At 40.3% G+C, this 14,832-nt stretch overlaps 1 protein-coding gene, 1 long non-coding RNA gene and 1 pseudogene across 6 annotated transcripts in view; 2 read left to right on the forward strand and 1 right to left on the reverse strand.

Moving 5' to 3' along the window:
- LOC134484140 (uncharacterized) overlaps nucleotides 1-14,832 on the forward strand; it is a 69,053-nt gene that overhangs the window by 49,114 nt on the left and 5,107 nt on the right. The gene's annotated exons all lie outside the window — the stretch shown is intronic.
- On the forward strand, nucleotides 6,507-8,598 carry Tceal7 (transcription elongation factor A like 7). 4 transcript variants are annotated; one of them, NM_001109401.1, is made up of 3 exons: nucleotides 6,507-6,556; nucleotides 7,380-7,448; nucleotides 7,739-8,598. In NM_001109401.1, the coding sequence occupies exon 3, from the start codon at nucleotides 7,753-7,755 to the stop codon at nucleotides 8,047-8,049; it is 297 nt and encodes a 98-aa protein (NP_001102871.1). In that variant the 5' UTR covers nucleotides 6,507-6,556; nucleotides 7,380-7,448; nucleotides 7,739-7,752; the 3' UTR covers nucleotides 8,050-8,598. The 4 variants fall into 4 exon arrangements, with proteins under 4 accessions (NP_001102871.1, XP_087456821.1, XP_087456822.1 ...); XM_087600695.1 differs by having other exon boundaries at nucleotides 6,510-6,556; nucleotides 7,731-8,596; XM_087600696.1 differs by having other exon boundaries at nucleotides 6,510-6,556; nucleotides 7,396-7,448; nucleotides 7,731-8,596.
- Nucleotides 13,333-13,907, reverse strand: Pdcd6-ps1 (programmed cell death 6, pseudogene 1; annotated as a pseudogene).

Genomic DNA, 14,832 nt, shown 5'->3' on the forward strand with positions numbered 1-14,832 from the left:
AAATTGAAAGGCAGAAGTATCTTATATACTTTATGAACTTTAAACATGAGTTTTTTTAAAATTGTTTTTAAAGATTTATTTCTTATATTTATATATACTGTGTACACTGTAGCTGTCTTCAGACACACCAGAAGAGGGCATTAGGTCTCATTACAGATGGTTGTGAGCCACCATGTGGTTGCTGGGATTTGAACTCAGGACCTCTGGAAGAGCAGTCAGCGCTCTTAACCACTGAGCCATCTCTCCAGCCCAGAGTTTTTTTTTTTTAAGACAGGGTTTCTCTGTATAGCTACGACTGTCCTAGAACTCACTCAATAGACCAGACTGGCCTTGAACACAGATCTGCCTGCCTATGTCTCCTGAGTGCTAGGAATAAAGATTTATGCCACCACCTTCTGCCTAAAGGTGAAATGTTTCAAAGTAAGCTATATGATGGTCACTAAAGACATACAATAAAATGTACACATTTTGTTTTTGGAGTCTTGGGGATGAACCCTGGGTTTTCTACATGGTAGACAAGCATCTTACCATTGACTGACATCCTCCACCCAAGATAGTAATAAATTGTATAATTTAATATTTAAATTAAATATCTTATCAAGAGATAAATAACTATTAAGATAGAGGCTTTTCCTCTGCTGAATAAGTTATGTTATGCACCTTCACAGTCAGAAAGGCCACAGCTTTCCAGTCAGACAAAAATGGTCAGGTGTATACGTTACAGCAGTGTACTCATTCCAGTTGTTTTGCTTTATTCGTGTGTGTGTGTGTGTGTGTGTGTGCACATGCGTGTGTGTGTGTGTGTGTGTGTGTGTGTGTGTAAGTCAGAGAACAACTTTTGGGAGTCAGTTACCTCGACCCACCTTGTGGGACCAGGGTATCAAATTGAGGTCATCAGACTTAGCAGCAAGTTCCTTTTTGCCCATCGAGCCCCCTCACTCATCCTCAATCTGGTTTCTTTTTTAAAAAAAAGTCAAGCTGTGAGAGAGAGATAATTTTATACCTTCTTTTTTATAGGATCATATAATAGCAATTTTCTAAATTCTTATAAAAGTTCAAAGTATTTGATATATTTACTTCAAGTTTTACATCCTATTTACAGAAAAAAAATATCTAAATGTCTGGAAAGATTTGTGGACTCCAATATGAGTTTCTGGAAACACAGCTCTGTTGGTAGACTGCGTGCCTGGTGTGTACAAAGACCTGGGCTCAATCTCCAACACCATATAAAGCTGAGTGTAGCTGCACATATTTAGAACCCCAGCACTCAGGAGATAGAAGCAAGAGTAGCAAGTGTTTAAGAATGTCTTGGACTACATAGTGAGTTTGAGGTTATCATGGGTACATGAGACCTTTTCTTTAGGAAAATAAAAACCCCACATTTTAGTAATACAAATGCAAGAAAATCAGACTAGAATATACACAAAGTAATTGGTTTATATAAAGTAGTACCTTTAATATAATTTTCTATAAAGCAACAGAAAATATACCATATAGGAGAATTTAAATGGATTACTACTATTGGGTAAAAAAAATAAGAGGCAAATTATCACCAGGGACAGTTAGCTGCTGTGGTTAAAATGAGTGATCCCTGAACTCTGGCAAAGTTCATGATCTAGAATACATCTGTATACCAATAATATATAAAAATACAAAGTTTTTTCCATCTGTGTTTAATATTGACCAGGTGAATATCAGTGTGGATAAAGTAAATCTGATCACCCAATATTTAATGAATAGTTATGTCATAGTTTAACTTACATAATTTTGATTTTTTTGAGACAAGTTATTATGCATCTCAGATAGGCTTTGATCTTTCTACATAGCTAAGAATGATCATTCATTTTTAAAAAAGATTTATTTATTTTATATATGTACACTGTAGCTGTCTCTCAGACACACCAGAAGAGGGCATCAGATCTCATTACAGATGGTTGGGAGACACCATGTGTCTGGGATTGGTTTGAACTCAGAAGCTCTGGAAAAGCAGTCAGTGCTCTTAACTGCTGGGCCATCTCTCTAGCCCAGATCATGAACGTTTTAATCTTCTGATCCTCCTTCCTCTAACTCCTGAGTACTGAGATTACAAGTATGTGCCAGGTTTTATGTACTGCTAAGGAATAACCCCAGGCCATTGTGCATGCTACGTAAGCATTTGACTTATTGAACTACGTCCCCATTATAATTTTGATTATTTCTTTAGTGTGAATGTCTCATAATGTGTGCGTCTTAGGGTTTTACTGCTGCGAACAGACACTGTGATGAAGGCAATTCTTATAAAAACAACATTTAGTTGGGGCTGGTTTACAGGTTCAGAGATTGTCTATATCATCCAGGCTGGAGCATGGCAGCATCCAGGCAGGCATGGTACAGACAGAGCTGAGAGTTCTACATCTTCATCTGAAGGCTAGTAGCAGAATACTGGCTCCCAGGTACCTAAGGTGAGGGTTCTATTCACACAGTGACATGCCTATTCTAACAAGGCCACACCTGCTCCAACAGGGCCACACCTAATAGTGTCACTCCCTGGGCCAAGCATATACAAACCAATACAGAGTGTATGACTTCAGTGGTGGATGACTATGTCAATATACTTCTATACAGGAATGTTGATGTACTTTGACACAGTGACCTGGAAATAAATGGGGGGAAAACTTCAAGATGACTGCTCAGTTTGGAAGTGTATGCCTGCACACAGGCAGGAGAGTCAGGATTTTAAAGTCAGTCTTAGCTACACAGGAAGTTTGAGGCCAGACTTGACTACATATGATTCTGTCTCCAGCAAATCAAAGTCCTTGGGGGAATGCAGAGGAGGGTCCTTGGGTTTGTGTTATAAAGTACTTACACAAAAGCACTTTCAGTCAAAAACCAATAAACAACCCTAAAGATGGAGCGAAGGGACCTCTGCCTGTGTTATAAGGTCCTATGGCTTAGGTTCCTTTGACAGGTCTCTTCCATACATCTCTTCCTAAATTTAGGTCCTACCTACCCTTTTTGATGCTGGTTCACATATTTCCTAAAGCATTTTCTATCTGGAGCCAGCCTAACCATTGCCTTCTCCTATTACCTACTGATCCAAACAGCCCACTCCTCCTTTTAACCTTTCTCTAAACCACCACCCAGAAAGAATACATTCTCAGTTATGTAGAACTTGCCTCTAAGAATGTAGGACTGGGCATCAGGAGAAGTCAAAGAGTAACTGTTAACTTATGCATAAAAGGATGCCAGTTGTATGAAGAACTTAGAAAAAAATGTTGTGGCGGATTGGGACAGACCTCACTTTAAATCCTGAGTGGACTCTTATGCATAGCACTGACCAGATAAGTGACCTCGCACATCTTACATAGATATCTCTGGAGGTGAAAGAGAGAAAATAGAAGAAAGCACACTAGAGAATGATCAGCCCTAACAGTTCACATGTAAGATAAGGACACAAACTGGGAAAGTGCCAGATGCAGCTGTGAAAGTGAGTGAGTACAAGGCATAGTGATTATGGAAGGCATGGGAATTAGACAAGGCCCAGGCAGGGTGACTATAAGAAGGAACCAGACAGACTGGGTTAATTAATGCTAATAGCACAAGATCTCATTTAAAGATGAATGTCAGTATTGACAGAGAATTAAAAGTTGAATGTGGTCCCTGTAGACTTATAAACACCAAATAGCATCATCTAGGCAAGGGCAAAATATATTGTTATAGGCACAGTTTAATGCCTTCTAGCTAAATGTCTATGTGTGTCTTGATTTCAAAAGTATATCTATATGTGTGTGCACATATGTATATACTTGTTGACATGTATTAAAATTATATATATACAAATATAGGCACACAGGTATATATATATGTATATGTTCATTTAATATTTTCATTCCTATTTTCCCTCATTCCATAGATAATACCCATCAAAGATAAAAACACAACAGATCTAAGGTGATCAAGAAGATTCTATCTAGCCTATCACTGTCTAAAGTACTTCCAGAGCTTTTTACAGCCATAAATCTACTCATATGTGATTGTGACTGCAAAGGAGCATGACTTTCTTGGGATAATATAATTTTTCACATAATGAGAATGATATCGTGAAGGCATGTGGTTGTTATTACTCATTTGAAATGTCATTTTCATATGTGTATACTTTCTTCTCTGTAAATAACAGTTCTAAAAGTAAAGAAGTGATAAAAACAAACATACGCCCTCATAAAACTCATCTATTGTACTGGGTTTCAGTATTACCCCAGAAGATCACACTTCTTTGCAATCAGCAATCCAAATGCCCTTCATTCCGGGAGGCCAGCATTCCAACGCCTGTCCCTGTAGGCAGAGTTTTCGGATGAAGAACACCATGGACACGGGATTATATTGCATCTACTCTTTTGTGTCTAACTTTATCCGAATGGCCGTCTATCAGCAGTTTGTACTTGTTTATTGATTCACTATGCATGTTTAGCTATATGTGAACGTCAACATTTTCAGTTTGACGTGGTCTAGAGTCACCCAGACAACAAACTTTTGAGAGCTTATCTCGATTAGGTTGATTAAGGTGGAAAGACAAGTCCATGTGGTTGGGATCTGCACTGTATAAGGAGACAGCTAACTGATTGATAGTATTTGTCTCGCCTTGTCTGGTCATTGTAAATGCAAGGCATTCAGCTGCCCAAAGCTTCTGTTTGTATGACAGAGTGTACCCTTGAACTACCAGCTGAAAGAACTCCCTCTTGGCTGGGCATGATGGCACATTCCTTTCATCCTAGCACTTGGGAGGCAAAGGCAGGAGGCTCTCTGTGTGTTCAAGGCCAGCATGGTTTATGTAGTGAGAACTACATAGAAATATAGAGAGACCCTGTCTAAAAAAAAGAAAAAAAGATAAAAACCCTTCCCATTAAGTTGCTTTGTCCCATATTTTGTCAGAGTAATAAGCCAAGTAAATAATATGTTATCTATTTCTGGATTACAAATTATATGTTACATTTATACATAGTGATGAAAAGCAACACCCTTTTCTTATGTCAGTTTCTGAGGGCCTTTGAGCTAGACAGCTTAGGTTGAATGGTTTCACCTTAACGTCTCTTACAAGACTGGAATGAAAATGTTGATAATGTCAGTGTCATATAAGCATTCAATTACAAGAAAATCCACTAACTAAATTACAAATGTGCTAGTAGTTTCTAATTAGTTGTTGGACTAAGAGCCTCAATTCTTCTCTGGCTGGTCACTAGCTGGTTTCTCTTTTAAAGCTAGTCATTCCGCAAAAATGTGTGCAGCAAAGCTCTACTTTTTAAAAGATCTCGTCTGCCTACTTAACTTTTTTTTTTCTGGAATCATTTCCCCTAAGCTTACTAGTAGTGATTACATTTATAATGAACTATGGAGTTCTTAAACAAGACTGAAGAACTTTTCGGGTAGTCACCCCTTGCTTATTTTCATGTAAACAAATCCATTTATGTAAGGAATAAAATCCTTAGCAAGAAATGTTTGGTATGATGAGTGGTGGTTTTTGTGACTGGCTGAATGAAGTCTAGGAAAACATAAGTGGGCCAGAAATGTTTGAGAGAAACAAACCAAAAATATTCCCACCAAGGGTTAAGATTTTTAAAAGTAATACATTCAGAGCCCAACCTTCAAGGGAATAAAAGACTACGGCCTGGCACAGGCTGTGAAAATGTGAAATCAAACTAGTAGTTATTGCAACTGCGTTCTGAGATCTGTATATCTAAGCACGAAGTACTGTAGGATTATAGTCCTAGTTATCCATGGGACAGAAGGACTTCACCTGCTTTGCAGTCTCCGTGAGAGGGCATGCCCCAACTGCTCTGTACATTTTGAGCTTCTAAAAATGTGTCCGCCTGAAAGGTCTATATTTATATTCTGACTTCATTAGCTGGAACAGGTGCTTGGGTCTTCTTATCTTCCTATTTTTAATCTTTTTTCCAAATATGCATATCTTTACCATATTTTGAATTATGAGACTTGTTTTTACGGAAAATTGAAAAATAGGAAGCTACCCAGAAAAAGTAAAAATACGTAAACCCAATTATGACCTCATTACCTAGTTTATTTTATATCTTCCAATTTGGTTTCAGAAATTAGGCTGTAAGGAAAATGATATTTATGCTGGAGGGAAGGGTGAGTAGAGGCAAGATTGCTTCTTTCCTGCTCTTGCAACCAAGATGAGGACGAGTAATTCTTTCTTTCAACACAACCCCTAAAAAAGGAATGATAGTTAATATAACCATGGGAAGATGCAGCCCCTCCCTGGTAATCAGAGAAAGGCACATTCCATCCATAAGGAGAAGGGGCCACTTTTGACCTCTGAAATTAGCAAAGGCAAAAATGAGTGACAGGGCCTGGTGTGGTGGGGGTGGGAGGTTAGTAGACAGGTCTACTTCTGCAGTAGTGCTGATGGGAGGGGAAAGTAGGGACCAGAGTTGGAAGATGACATAATCCTCACGTGATTAGAAGCTGACGTGAGCCCAAGTTGTTATATATCCAGGTTTCTTTCTCCTCTGGGTACGAGCTCTTTACTGCCCTGAATACTCGTGGCCAAGAAGAAGAGAAGGTAAATTCCTTAAATCCCAGCAGATTGGTATACAGCAACCACCAGGAGCCCTTGGATTGATAGTGGCTGAACGAGAAGAGAATCCATCTAGACTTGTTTCCCCATATCGCTAATTGGGAGATAGATAATTGCATATGTTTTAATTTTGAATTACATTTATCTATTTGCATGCATGTTTGTGAGTGCACATTTCACTACATATCTATGGAGGTCAGAGCAAATATGTAGGAGTTGGTTCTCTCCTACCATGTGGATCCCAGAGACTGAACTAAGGTTTTCAGACTAAGTAGCAGTACCTTTATGCGCTCAACCAGCTTGCTGGTCCAATGATTGCATATTGGGCAAAAAAAAAAAAAAAAAAAGCAGGAAACATGGGGAAAAGGTTGAGAAACATCTAGCAATTTAGTGATAAGGCTTCTCTTGTCCTGGAAAATTTTGCTTTCTTTGTCTTTCCCCAATGCACTGGAGAACATGGTAGCTCTGAAATGTGAATTAATGCATGGAGAAAGGCTGAAATCGTGGGACAGAGACAAGAAAAATTGAGATAATTTAAAAATGGTTCACCTCATTCAATGCCAACCTGCAATAGTGGGGTCAAAATGGGGGATGGAAGATGCTGAGTCTTACGAGGGCCAAGGCTAAGAGTGAGGACGGGTGAACAGGCACACAATTCTAAACTAATGGATAGCTATAGGAAAAGAACCAGGCAGTAGAGTACTTACAACTATGATAGTGGGGAGAATCCCGGATTCTGGATAATGATAACATATGTTTGGTCTCAATATTCTCTTCCCTGATCCCTTGTTTCTGTTTGTAAGTCCAGGAATCTGTGTTCACAGATAACCCCTGACAGGAAAACAAGTGAGAAACTACCCTGCGTTTATTTACACAGGTTGGTGTGTGAGAGTTTCTTAGACTGGGTTCTGAGGGTGGCAGTTGGGAAGGGATAATGCTGGGTAAAATTTGCAGCTTCACTTATTTCCTGGCAAAAATGTGGGTTGGGATTGAGGAGTGGGGAAGAAGACAAGGAGATTTGACAGTAAGCTGAGGAAGCTGAGATATTTTAGTTTCTGAAGGCTGGAACTGTGGGTCTGTCAGGTATGGGGAAATGGATTCCAAGAGAAAGGGACTCAAAAGTAGGAAGATAATCTTTCTCTGCATTTTCTCCCTGAAGTTAATCAGGAAACAACGAAATCATGCAAAGGTCCTGCAACGAAAAAGAAGGGAAGCCCAAGTGCAGTGAGCCAAAGAGGGAGGAGGAACATCCCTATGGAGCCTTTGAAGGTCAGCGACTGGAAGGGAATTTCAGACAGAGGCTGCTCCAGTCTCTGGAAGAATTTAAAGAAGACATAGACTATAGGCATTTTAAAGGTGAAGAAATGACAGGAGAGGAAGAAGAGATGGAAAGGTGTCTGGAAGAAATAAGAAGTCTGAGAAAAAAATTTAGGGCTCTGCATTCTAACCGTACCCACTCTCGGGACCGTCCCTTTTAATGCTGTAGCCTCAGAAATTATTCTCTGTTATTAATATTCCCACTGCTTTCTGCTTTCACTCATTTTCATAAATATTTGCTATCATTTCATGTTGATACTTCAGTTTTGCTTTCAGCCATGTATAAACCTCATGCTGTCCATATCTCTCACCTTTCAGTTCCATCCCACCGATTTAATACGATTTATTTTTTGTTTATTTGAAAGGACAATCATCTCGTAGTTTATTTTAAACCAAAAACTGCACGCTAAAAAGCATTATGTGTACGTCTTATGTGTTTCCTTATGCATGACACCATGCCAAAGAGGTTAATCTATGTGATCTGGATTCTCTATCTTACTTTCCACACAATGAATATCTGTATTTGTGTTATTAATTTTGTACCACAAAAGGGAAAACAGTTAGACATAAATGAAAGAGGTTTATCAGTTGCTCTTGGAAAGCAGTGAAGCAGCAAACTTTTAATAACAGAAGTATAGGAAAAGCCAATTGCAAATTGCCTTTGGATTTCTTAGGCAGAGGAATAAACTGACCATTATAAAATACAAATGTTTAAGACTTGATCATTTCATGGGGAAAATATTCACTTCACAGAGATTTTGTACAGAACTGCTGTGGGACAGTAGCTCTGTGGCTATGTGGGTGAGACCTCATTTGCGCATGTGCATACAGAAACCCAGCTTGTATAGAGCCATCCATTTTTTTTTTTTTGGTTCTTTTTTTCGGAGCTGGGGACCGAACCCAGGGCCTTGCGCTTCCTAGGTAAGCGCTCTACCACTGAGCTAAATCCCCAGCCCCAGAGCCATCCATTTAAGGGAAAACATGGAGTGTTTCAATATATGCCCAAGAACACTGCCAGAAGGCAGAGGTGGGGTGTTCCATGTCAGCCCTTAGTTTTTGAATTCCACCTTTGTTTACAGCACATCCTGCCTTGGCTTTTGCTCTCTGATAGCTCCCGAGCTACTGATGCACCAGGGGCCTTGTTTCAAAACTTCACTGAGTTTGCAATGAGTTGAGCTCTCAGGGACTTTTTTTTTTTATTAACTTGAGTATTTCTTATATACATTTCGAGTGTTATTCCCTTTCCCGGTTTCTGGGCAAACATCCCCCTCCCCCCTCCCCTTCCTTATGGGTGTTCCCCTCCCAACCCTCCCCCCATTGCCGCCCTCCCCCCAACAGTCTAGTTCACTGGGGGTTCAGTCTTAGCAGGAACCAGGGCTTCTCCTTCCACTGGTGCTCTTACTAGGATATTCATTGCTACCTATGGGGTCAGAGTCCAGGGTCAGTCCATGTATAGTATTTAGGTAGTGGCTTAGTCCCTGGAAGCTCTGGTTGCTTGGCATTGTTGTACATATGGGGTCTCGAGCCCCTTCAAGCTCTTCCAGTTCTTTCTCTGATTCCTTCAACGGGGGTCCTATTCTCAGTTCAGTGGTTTGCTGCTGGCATTCGCCTCTGTATTTGCTGTATTCTGACTGTGTCTCTCAGGAGAGATCTACATCCGGCTCCTGTCGGCCTGCACTTCTTTGCTTCATCCATCTTGTCTAATTGGGTGGCTGTATATGTATGGGCCACATGTGGGGCAGGCTCTGAATGGGTGTTCCTTCAGTCTCTGTTTTAATCTTTGCCTCTCTATTCTCTCAGGGACTTCTTAAACCTCTGCTTTCTAGTGATATTTAAAACAGGTGGCACTGCTGGAACACTGCCAGTTCCGCACTGTCCTGGGACATATTTTTTCCTAGATACATATTAAGAAGTAGAATTGATGACTCATAGGTTAATTTGGTTTAATTATTACAGGAATTTCTAATCTGCTTTTCAAATATGCCATTAACAGTGCATATTCTTGTTTCTCTCCATCACTGATAATGTGTGCATGCTTGTGCAGGCCTGAAGTTGTTGGATGTCTTCCTTGCTCTTATCTCTCACTTGATTTGCTGAGGTAGGGGCTCGGGGCAAACTGTACTCACTAATTGCTGGTACTCTGTCTAGCCAGCCTGCCTTCAGGATTCTGTGTCTGAATCCCAAGTGCTAGGATTACAGGGTGTCGTCACACCTACCAGGCTTTACGTGGGCTCTGAGGATCCAAACTATGGTAAATATGTTTAACCACTGAGCCATCTCTCTAGAACAATGTGTTTGATTGCTTGAATGTCCTTAGTGTAGTCAGCCTAGTAGAAATGAAGTTGTGTCTCTGTGTGCTTTTCTTCTGGTTTCTCTTTTTCCAACACTCCAAATCTTTATTGTATTTATTAATTAATGAAAATACGTGAATGTAACAACTTGTTATTTTAAGTTAGCAGCTGGAAATTTAAAATGCTACAAAATACAAAATCTTTTCTTAGGGCAATAATAGACACATTTAACTTTCCCAAATCCAAGAACAATTGAACATGGTTTTGCCTATTAAATATAAAACTAGATTATTTTAACGCTCCTCATAGCTAAAGAATTCAAGGAACAATAATTTTGTTCTATGTATATGATGTGTTGACTGACATGAGGAGCATCTGCCAACACCCTACACCGATGACTTTCACACTGGAGTCTGGCTATTTTGAGAGTTTTCTGGTATGCAAGGGGACACTGTTAACAATGAGGTAATAACCACTTTTACTTTGCGATAAATATATTTAATGCTAAACACAGCCCCCCAAACTGAAACAATACAGAACCCCAACATACAAAACAAGTTTTAGGAAACTGTATTGTCAGTGAGGACTGACATGTGTTCTCTCAACACACAACACATATCCCAGGGGTCCGTGGCTCCTTCCTTCTCTGTGAATACTAGAGAAATGCTTAGCAAAGCATGCCACACTACATTTGGATCACAATTCAAAGACTGGGCATCCCGCCAGGGACATAAAAAGGTGTGGAAAGGGACTCTAAGAGTCATCCATGTGACCACCAGACCTCCCTGCTCTCTTTTTAGATAATTAATAGGCACAGGACGCATGGGTAGAATTTCATGAATTGACTTCTAGCCCTCTATATCTAGGTTTTTTGGAATGTTTAGTAGCCACAAATTAATCCTTCAGATTTCGTTAAATGTAGCTCTCAAATTTATTGTCAGGTTCACTTTTAGGACAGCAATATAATCTTCCCAAACAGCAAGGGAGTCCTGAATGTAACAGGTGATGTCCTGGTCCTTAACCTGATTCTCTGCTGCCTTTTCTTTTCTCTAGTATCTTTCTAGTCAAAGAATCTATTTTTCCTGGTCCTGAGAGTAGAGATCTTCATCCATGAAATGTAGTTTGCCTGGCATCGATCTTTCTGAGCCACCACAGCTGAGTCACCCTGAATCTGAAAACTATCCCAGGCAGCATGCTTTGTGGCACCCATGTTTGTACTGGGTTATCATGTTTATTTTAGATAAAACACTTTTCATTTCTCTGGTATCATATAAACACAAAGTTTGGCCTGATATCTTAGCCACATGGTGCTGTGTGCCCACATTACAATCTGACCTCCTGCTGAACAGAAAGAGCTCACATTCAATTGTTATCCTTTGAAATACACCGAGAGAGTCAGTGAAGCCACATTCAAAGAGATAATAATCTCTTTGAAGCTCCCCTGAGGTACAATTACACTTTGTAAGGGTTCCTGGAAGTATCTTCCTCATAAAAATATATCTGCAGTATATTTGTAAATCAGTCTTCTCCCAGCTCCAGGATTATCTGTTGATTCTACTTCTCCTAAATATTTTTTTTTCTATGTCATGGTCTGCTGTCATTCAGACAACATCCAAAGGGCTTGAAGTAGCATTTGTGTTTGGTTTACACTTCTTTCTTCATGATATGAGCCTTTTTTATGGAACTCTTACCTCCTCCTCTTGTTTCAGGCATTTTGTTTTAACCCACAGGTCCAAAAAGTAAAGCACCTACTTCGAACAATGATTCGGGATCCAGGGCTTAACGTCTGAAAGGCAAGCCACATCTTGGGAAACAGTAGTCTACTTCCTCATGAGGATTTTTTTCCCCAACCACGGGAATACAAAGAATTTGAGAAACTCACTAGGGAGCTTAAGTGGGCATAGAGAAAACCTCTTTGAACTTCTGAGCCAAGTGGCCTGCTTGTTGTTTGAAATGTCTTCCTTCTTATATTTTAAAACTCTCTCCACAGTGTCTGCAGTGTGTAGTACTTTCTAAAAAAAATTCTCGAGATGCTGCCAAGCTTTGTTTGACACCCGCCCAACACAAAGAACCACTCAGGAGTGGTGATACCAAATCTGAGAGGTTGCATTGACAAAAGCAGAAGATTTAATTTGCTGCTACTAAAACTCTAGAAACGCCTAGGCATCTGTGTGGCACTGACTCTGCAGGCATAGAGGATGCCCAGTGGTAGATCATACAAGACTTCCATCACAATTTCAGAGACCCACTGACACCAAGCAATGTGTAGTAGTGCTGAAGTAAGGTGGCCCTGAAGCATTACTGCATTACTGAACTAATGGGGATCCCAGGATGTTACAGATGTTCGGGCAGTAAGGTATTCACTGAGGAAAGTAGCAGATATAAAGTGGAGCTTGCCCGAGAGAGAGTAGATATTGCTCCAAGCAGCAGAACTGGAGGGGTAAGGCTACTCAAGCTCTCTGGAGACACATCATGAGTCCTAATGTTGTCTAATGGAGTTGAAGGATTTGGTACTTGCCTTGCTACATATTTTATTTGGTTGGCTCTAATCATCCCGTGTTGGGTGATTCCATTCTTCGTTTTGGGGATTAATGATTACATTTGTTGTCATTGTGTGTCAGAATTGTGCATTTTTCTGAATCAGCACTTTAATGCCTGTGCTACATAGTCCAATAAATAAGCTTTTTTCTTTTTTCTTTTTTTAAAGTATGGCACACAAAATGCCTTCTGTGCCAGTTCCATATTATTTTAAAATTCTATTGGCTAATACAAGCATTGCAACTACAGAATTAGAGGCATCTAGAAAAGAACATGATAATTTGAGAGCAGAATCATGAACCATTAGTAGGTCTCTCACCTCATGGCATAATTAGTCAACAAGTCCAAGGTTTGTGTTCTAACAGCATAGCTAGATTGCCCCTTCACAATCACTGACCAGCTTATTCACATATGTATAGCCTGGTCCCCAAGTATTAACTATACAGACAATGGGAAGGACAGTATCTCAACTGCAGCTGGGCCCTGTTCTATCACAGGTTCCTAAGTATTAACTATACAGCCTACAGAAAGACAGCATCTCTCTCCAGCTGTGCCCTCTTCTATCACAGGTAAGGGATTTGGCATCTTTAGTTTTTTGCACCCCGTGCTTGCCGTTCACAAGGCCTGGTTATACAATGCCATGGAGAGATACTGCTCATAAGATACTTGAATCCAGTTGTCCTGATCCCTGTCATAGCGTCTGAATATGTCTATCAACTTCTGCAAGAAAACGCAACCCTGGATGAAGTCATCAAATGTGATCTGCCCTCTTCCTTGGCCTGTCAGATTTTCGGATGAGGGTGTCATGGAACTGATCAGAGAGCCGGTAGCCTGAGAGTTCTTGTTTGAACTTGTTTTTGTCAATCATCCCCGAGTTGTCCCTGTCACAGGTCTGGAAGACATTCTGCCAGTCTGTGAAATGCTTCCACACACCTGTGAATTCCTTGAAGTTCACACCAGCCTTGTTTTCTAGGTCAAACAGAAATGACTGATCTCACAGTCACTGGATTAAATGGAGTCCACGTACCATTGGATAATGCTTTCTGAAGCTCATTGTGTGAAATCACTCCACTCTTGTGTTTATCAGCCCGCTGGAAGATGTTCCACAGGAAGCTGTGGTCTGGCAATGCAGCTACAGCAGCAGGGCCAGGGCCAGCACCTGGGCCTGGGCAGTAGGAGTAGACAGCCATGGGCTGATGCACAGCGCTACCATGGCCCAGCTCCACAAGCTGGGCTTCTGCCTCCTTGTGCATTTTTTTAAAGTTATAGGAGTCCACTCTTAAGAGATTTCCCTGAGTCTCAAAAGAGACTTCAGACTTTCAAACAACGTTGGAATTGTTAAGGATTATAGGGACTTTTGAAGTTGAATGGGATAATTTTTGCATTGGAAAATAAGACTACAGGAATAATAGGCAGAAATGTACAGTTTCGAACTGATAGGCTTGGGTGTCAGGTTGACAAAGGGTTAGGTTATGATCTTTAGTATTGTCAACTTGACCAGGACCTAGAATTAGGAAGGAGACAAACCTCCAGGCATACACAACCTGTAAAGGATTGTGTAGATTGGGTTAGCCTGTAGACATGCATATGAGGAACTGTCTTGATTAGGTATATTGAGGTGAGAAAATCTACTATGAAAAGGGACAGTGCCATATTCTGCGCTTAGATCCTGAACTGTATAAAATTAGGAAGCTACCTGAGCACAGAACTCTTTGCTTCCTGATTGCAAACACAGTGTGATCAGCTTCCTCTAGCTCCAGCCATATTCACAAGGATACGTAACTAGTGCAAATGATAATCCTGTTTATATTGTTAATAACTACAATGCCTAGAACAGTGGCTCTCAATGTGTGAATCATGACCCTGTTGGGGGTCACAGATCAGATATCCTCCTGCATATCAGATATTTGCATTACAGTTCATAGCAAAATTGTAATTATGAAGCAGCAATGAAATAATTTTATGGTTGGGGGTCACCGCAACATGAGGTCACAGCCTTAGGAAGGTTAGGAATCCCTGTACAAGGTTGTTTTCTACATCAACTTCACCATTTTAACTTCCCATTAGTAATGTATAAAGATTCCAGGTCTCCACATCCTTACCAGTACTTATTTT

Source organism: Rattus norvegicus, chromosome X (genome assembly GCF_021556685.1).
Source record: "Rattus norvegicus strain SHRSP/BbbUtx chromosome X, alternate assembly SHRSP_T2T, whole genome shotgun sequence".
Classification (NCBI taxonomy): Eukaryota; Metazoa; Chordata; class Mammalia; order Rodentia; family Muridae; genus Rattus; species Rattus norvegicus.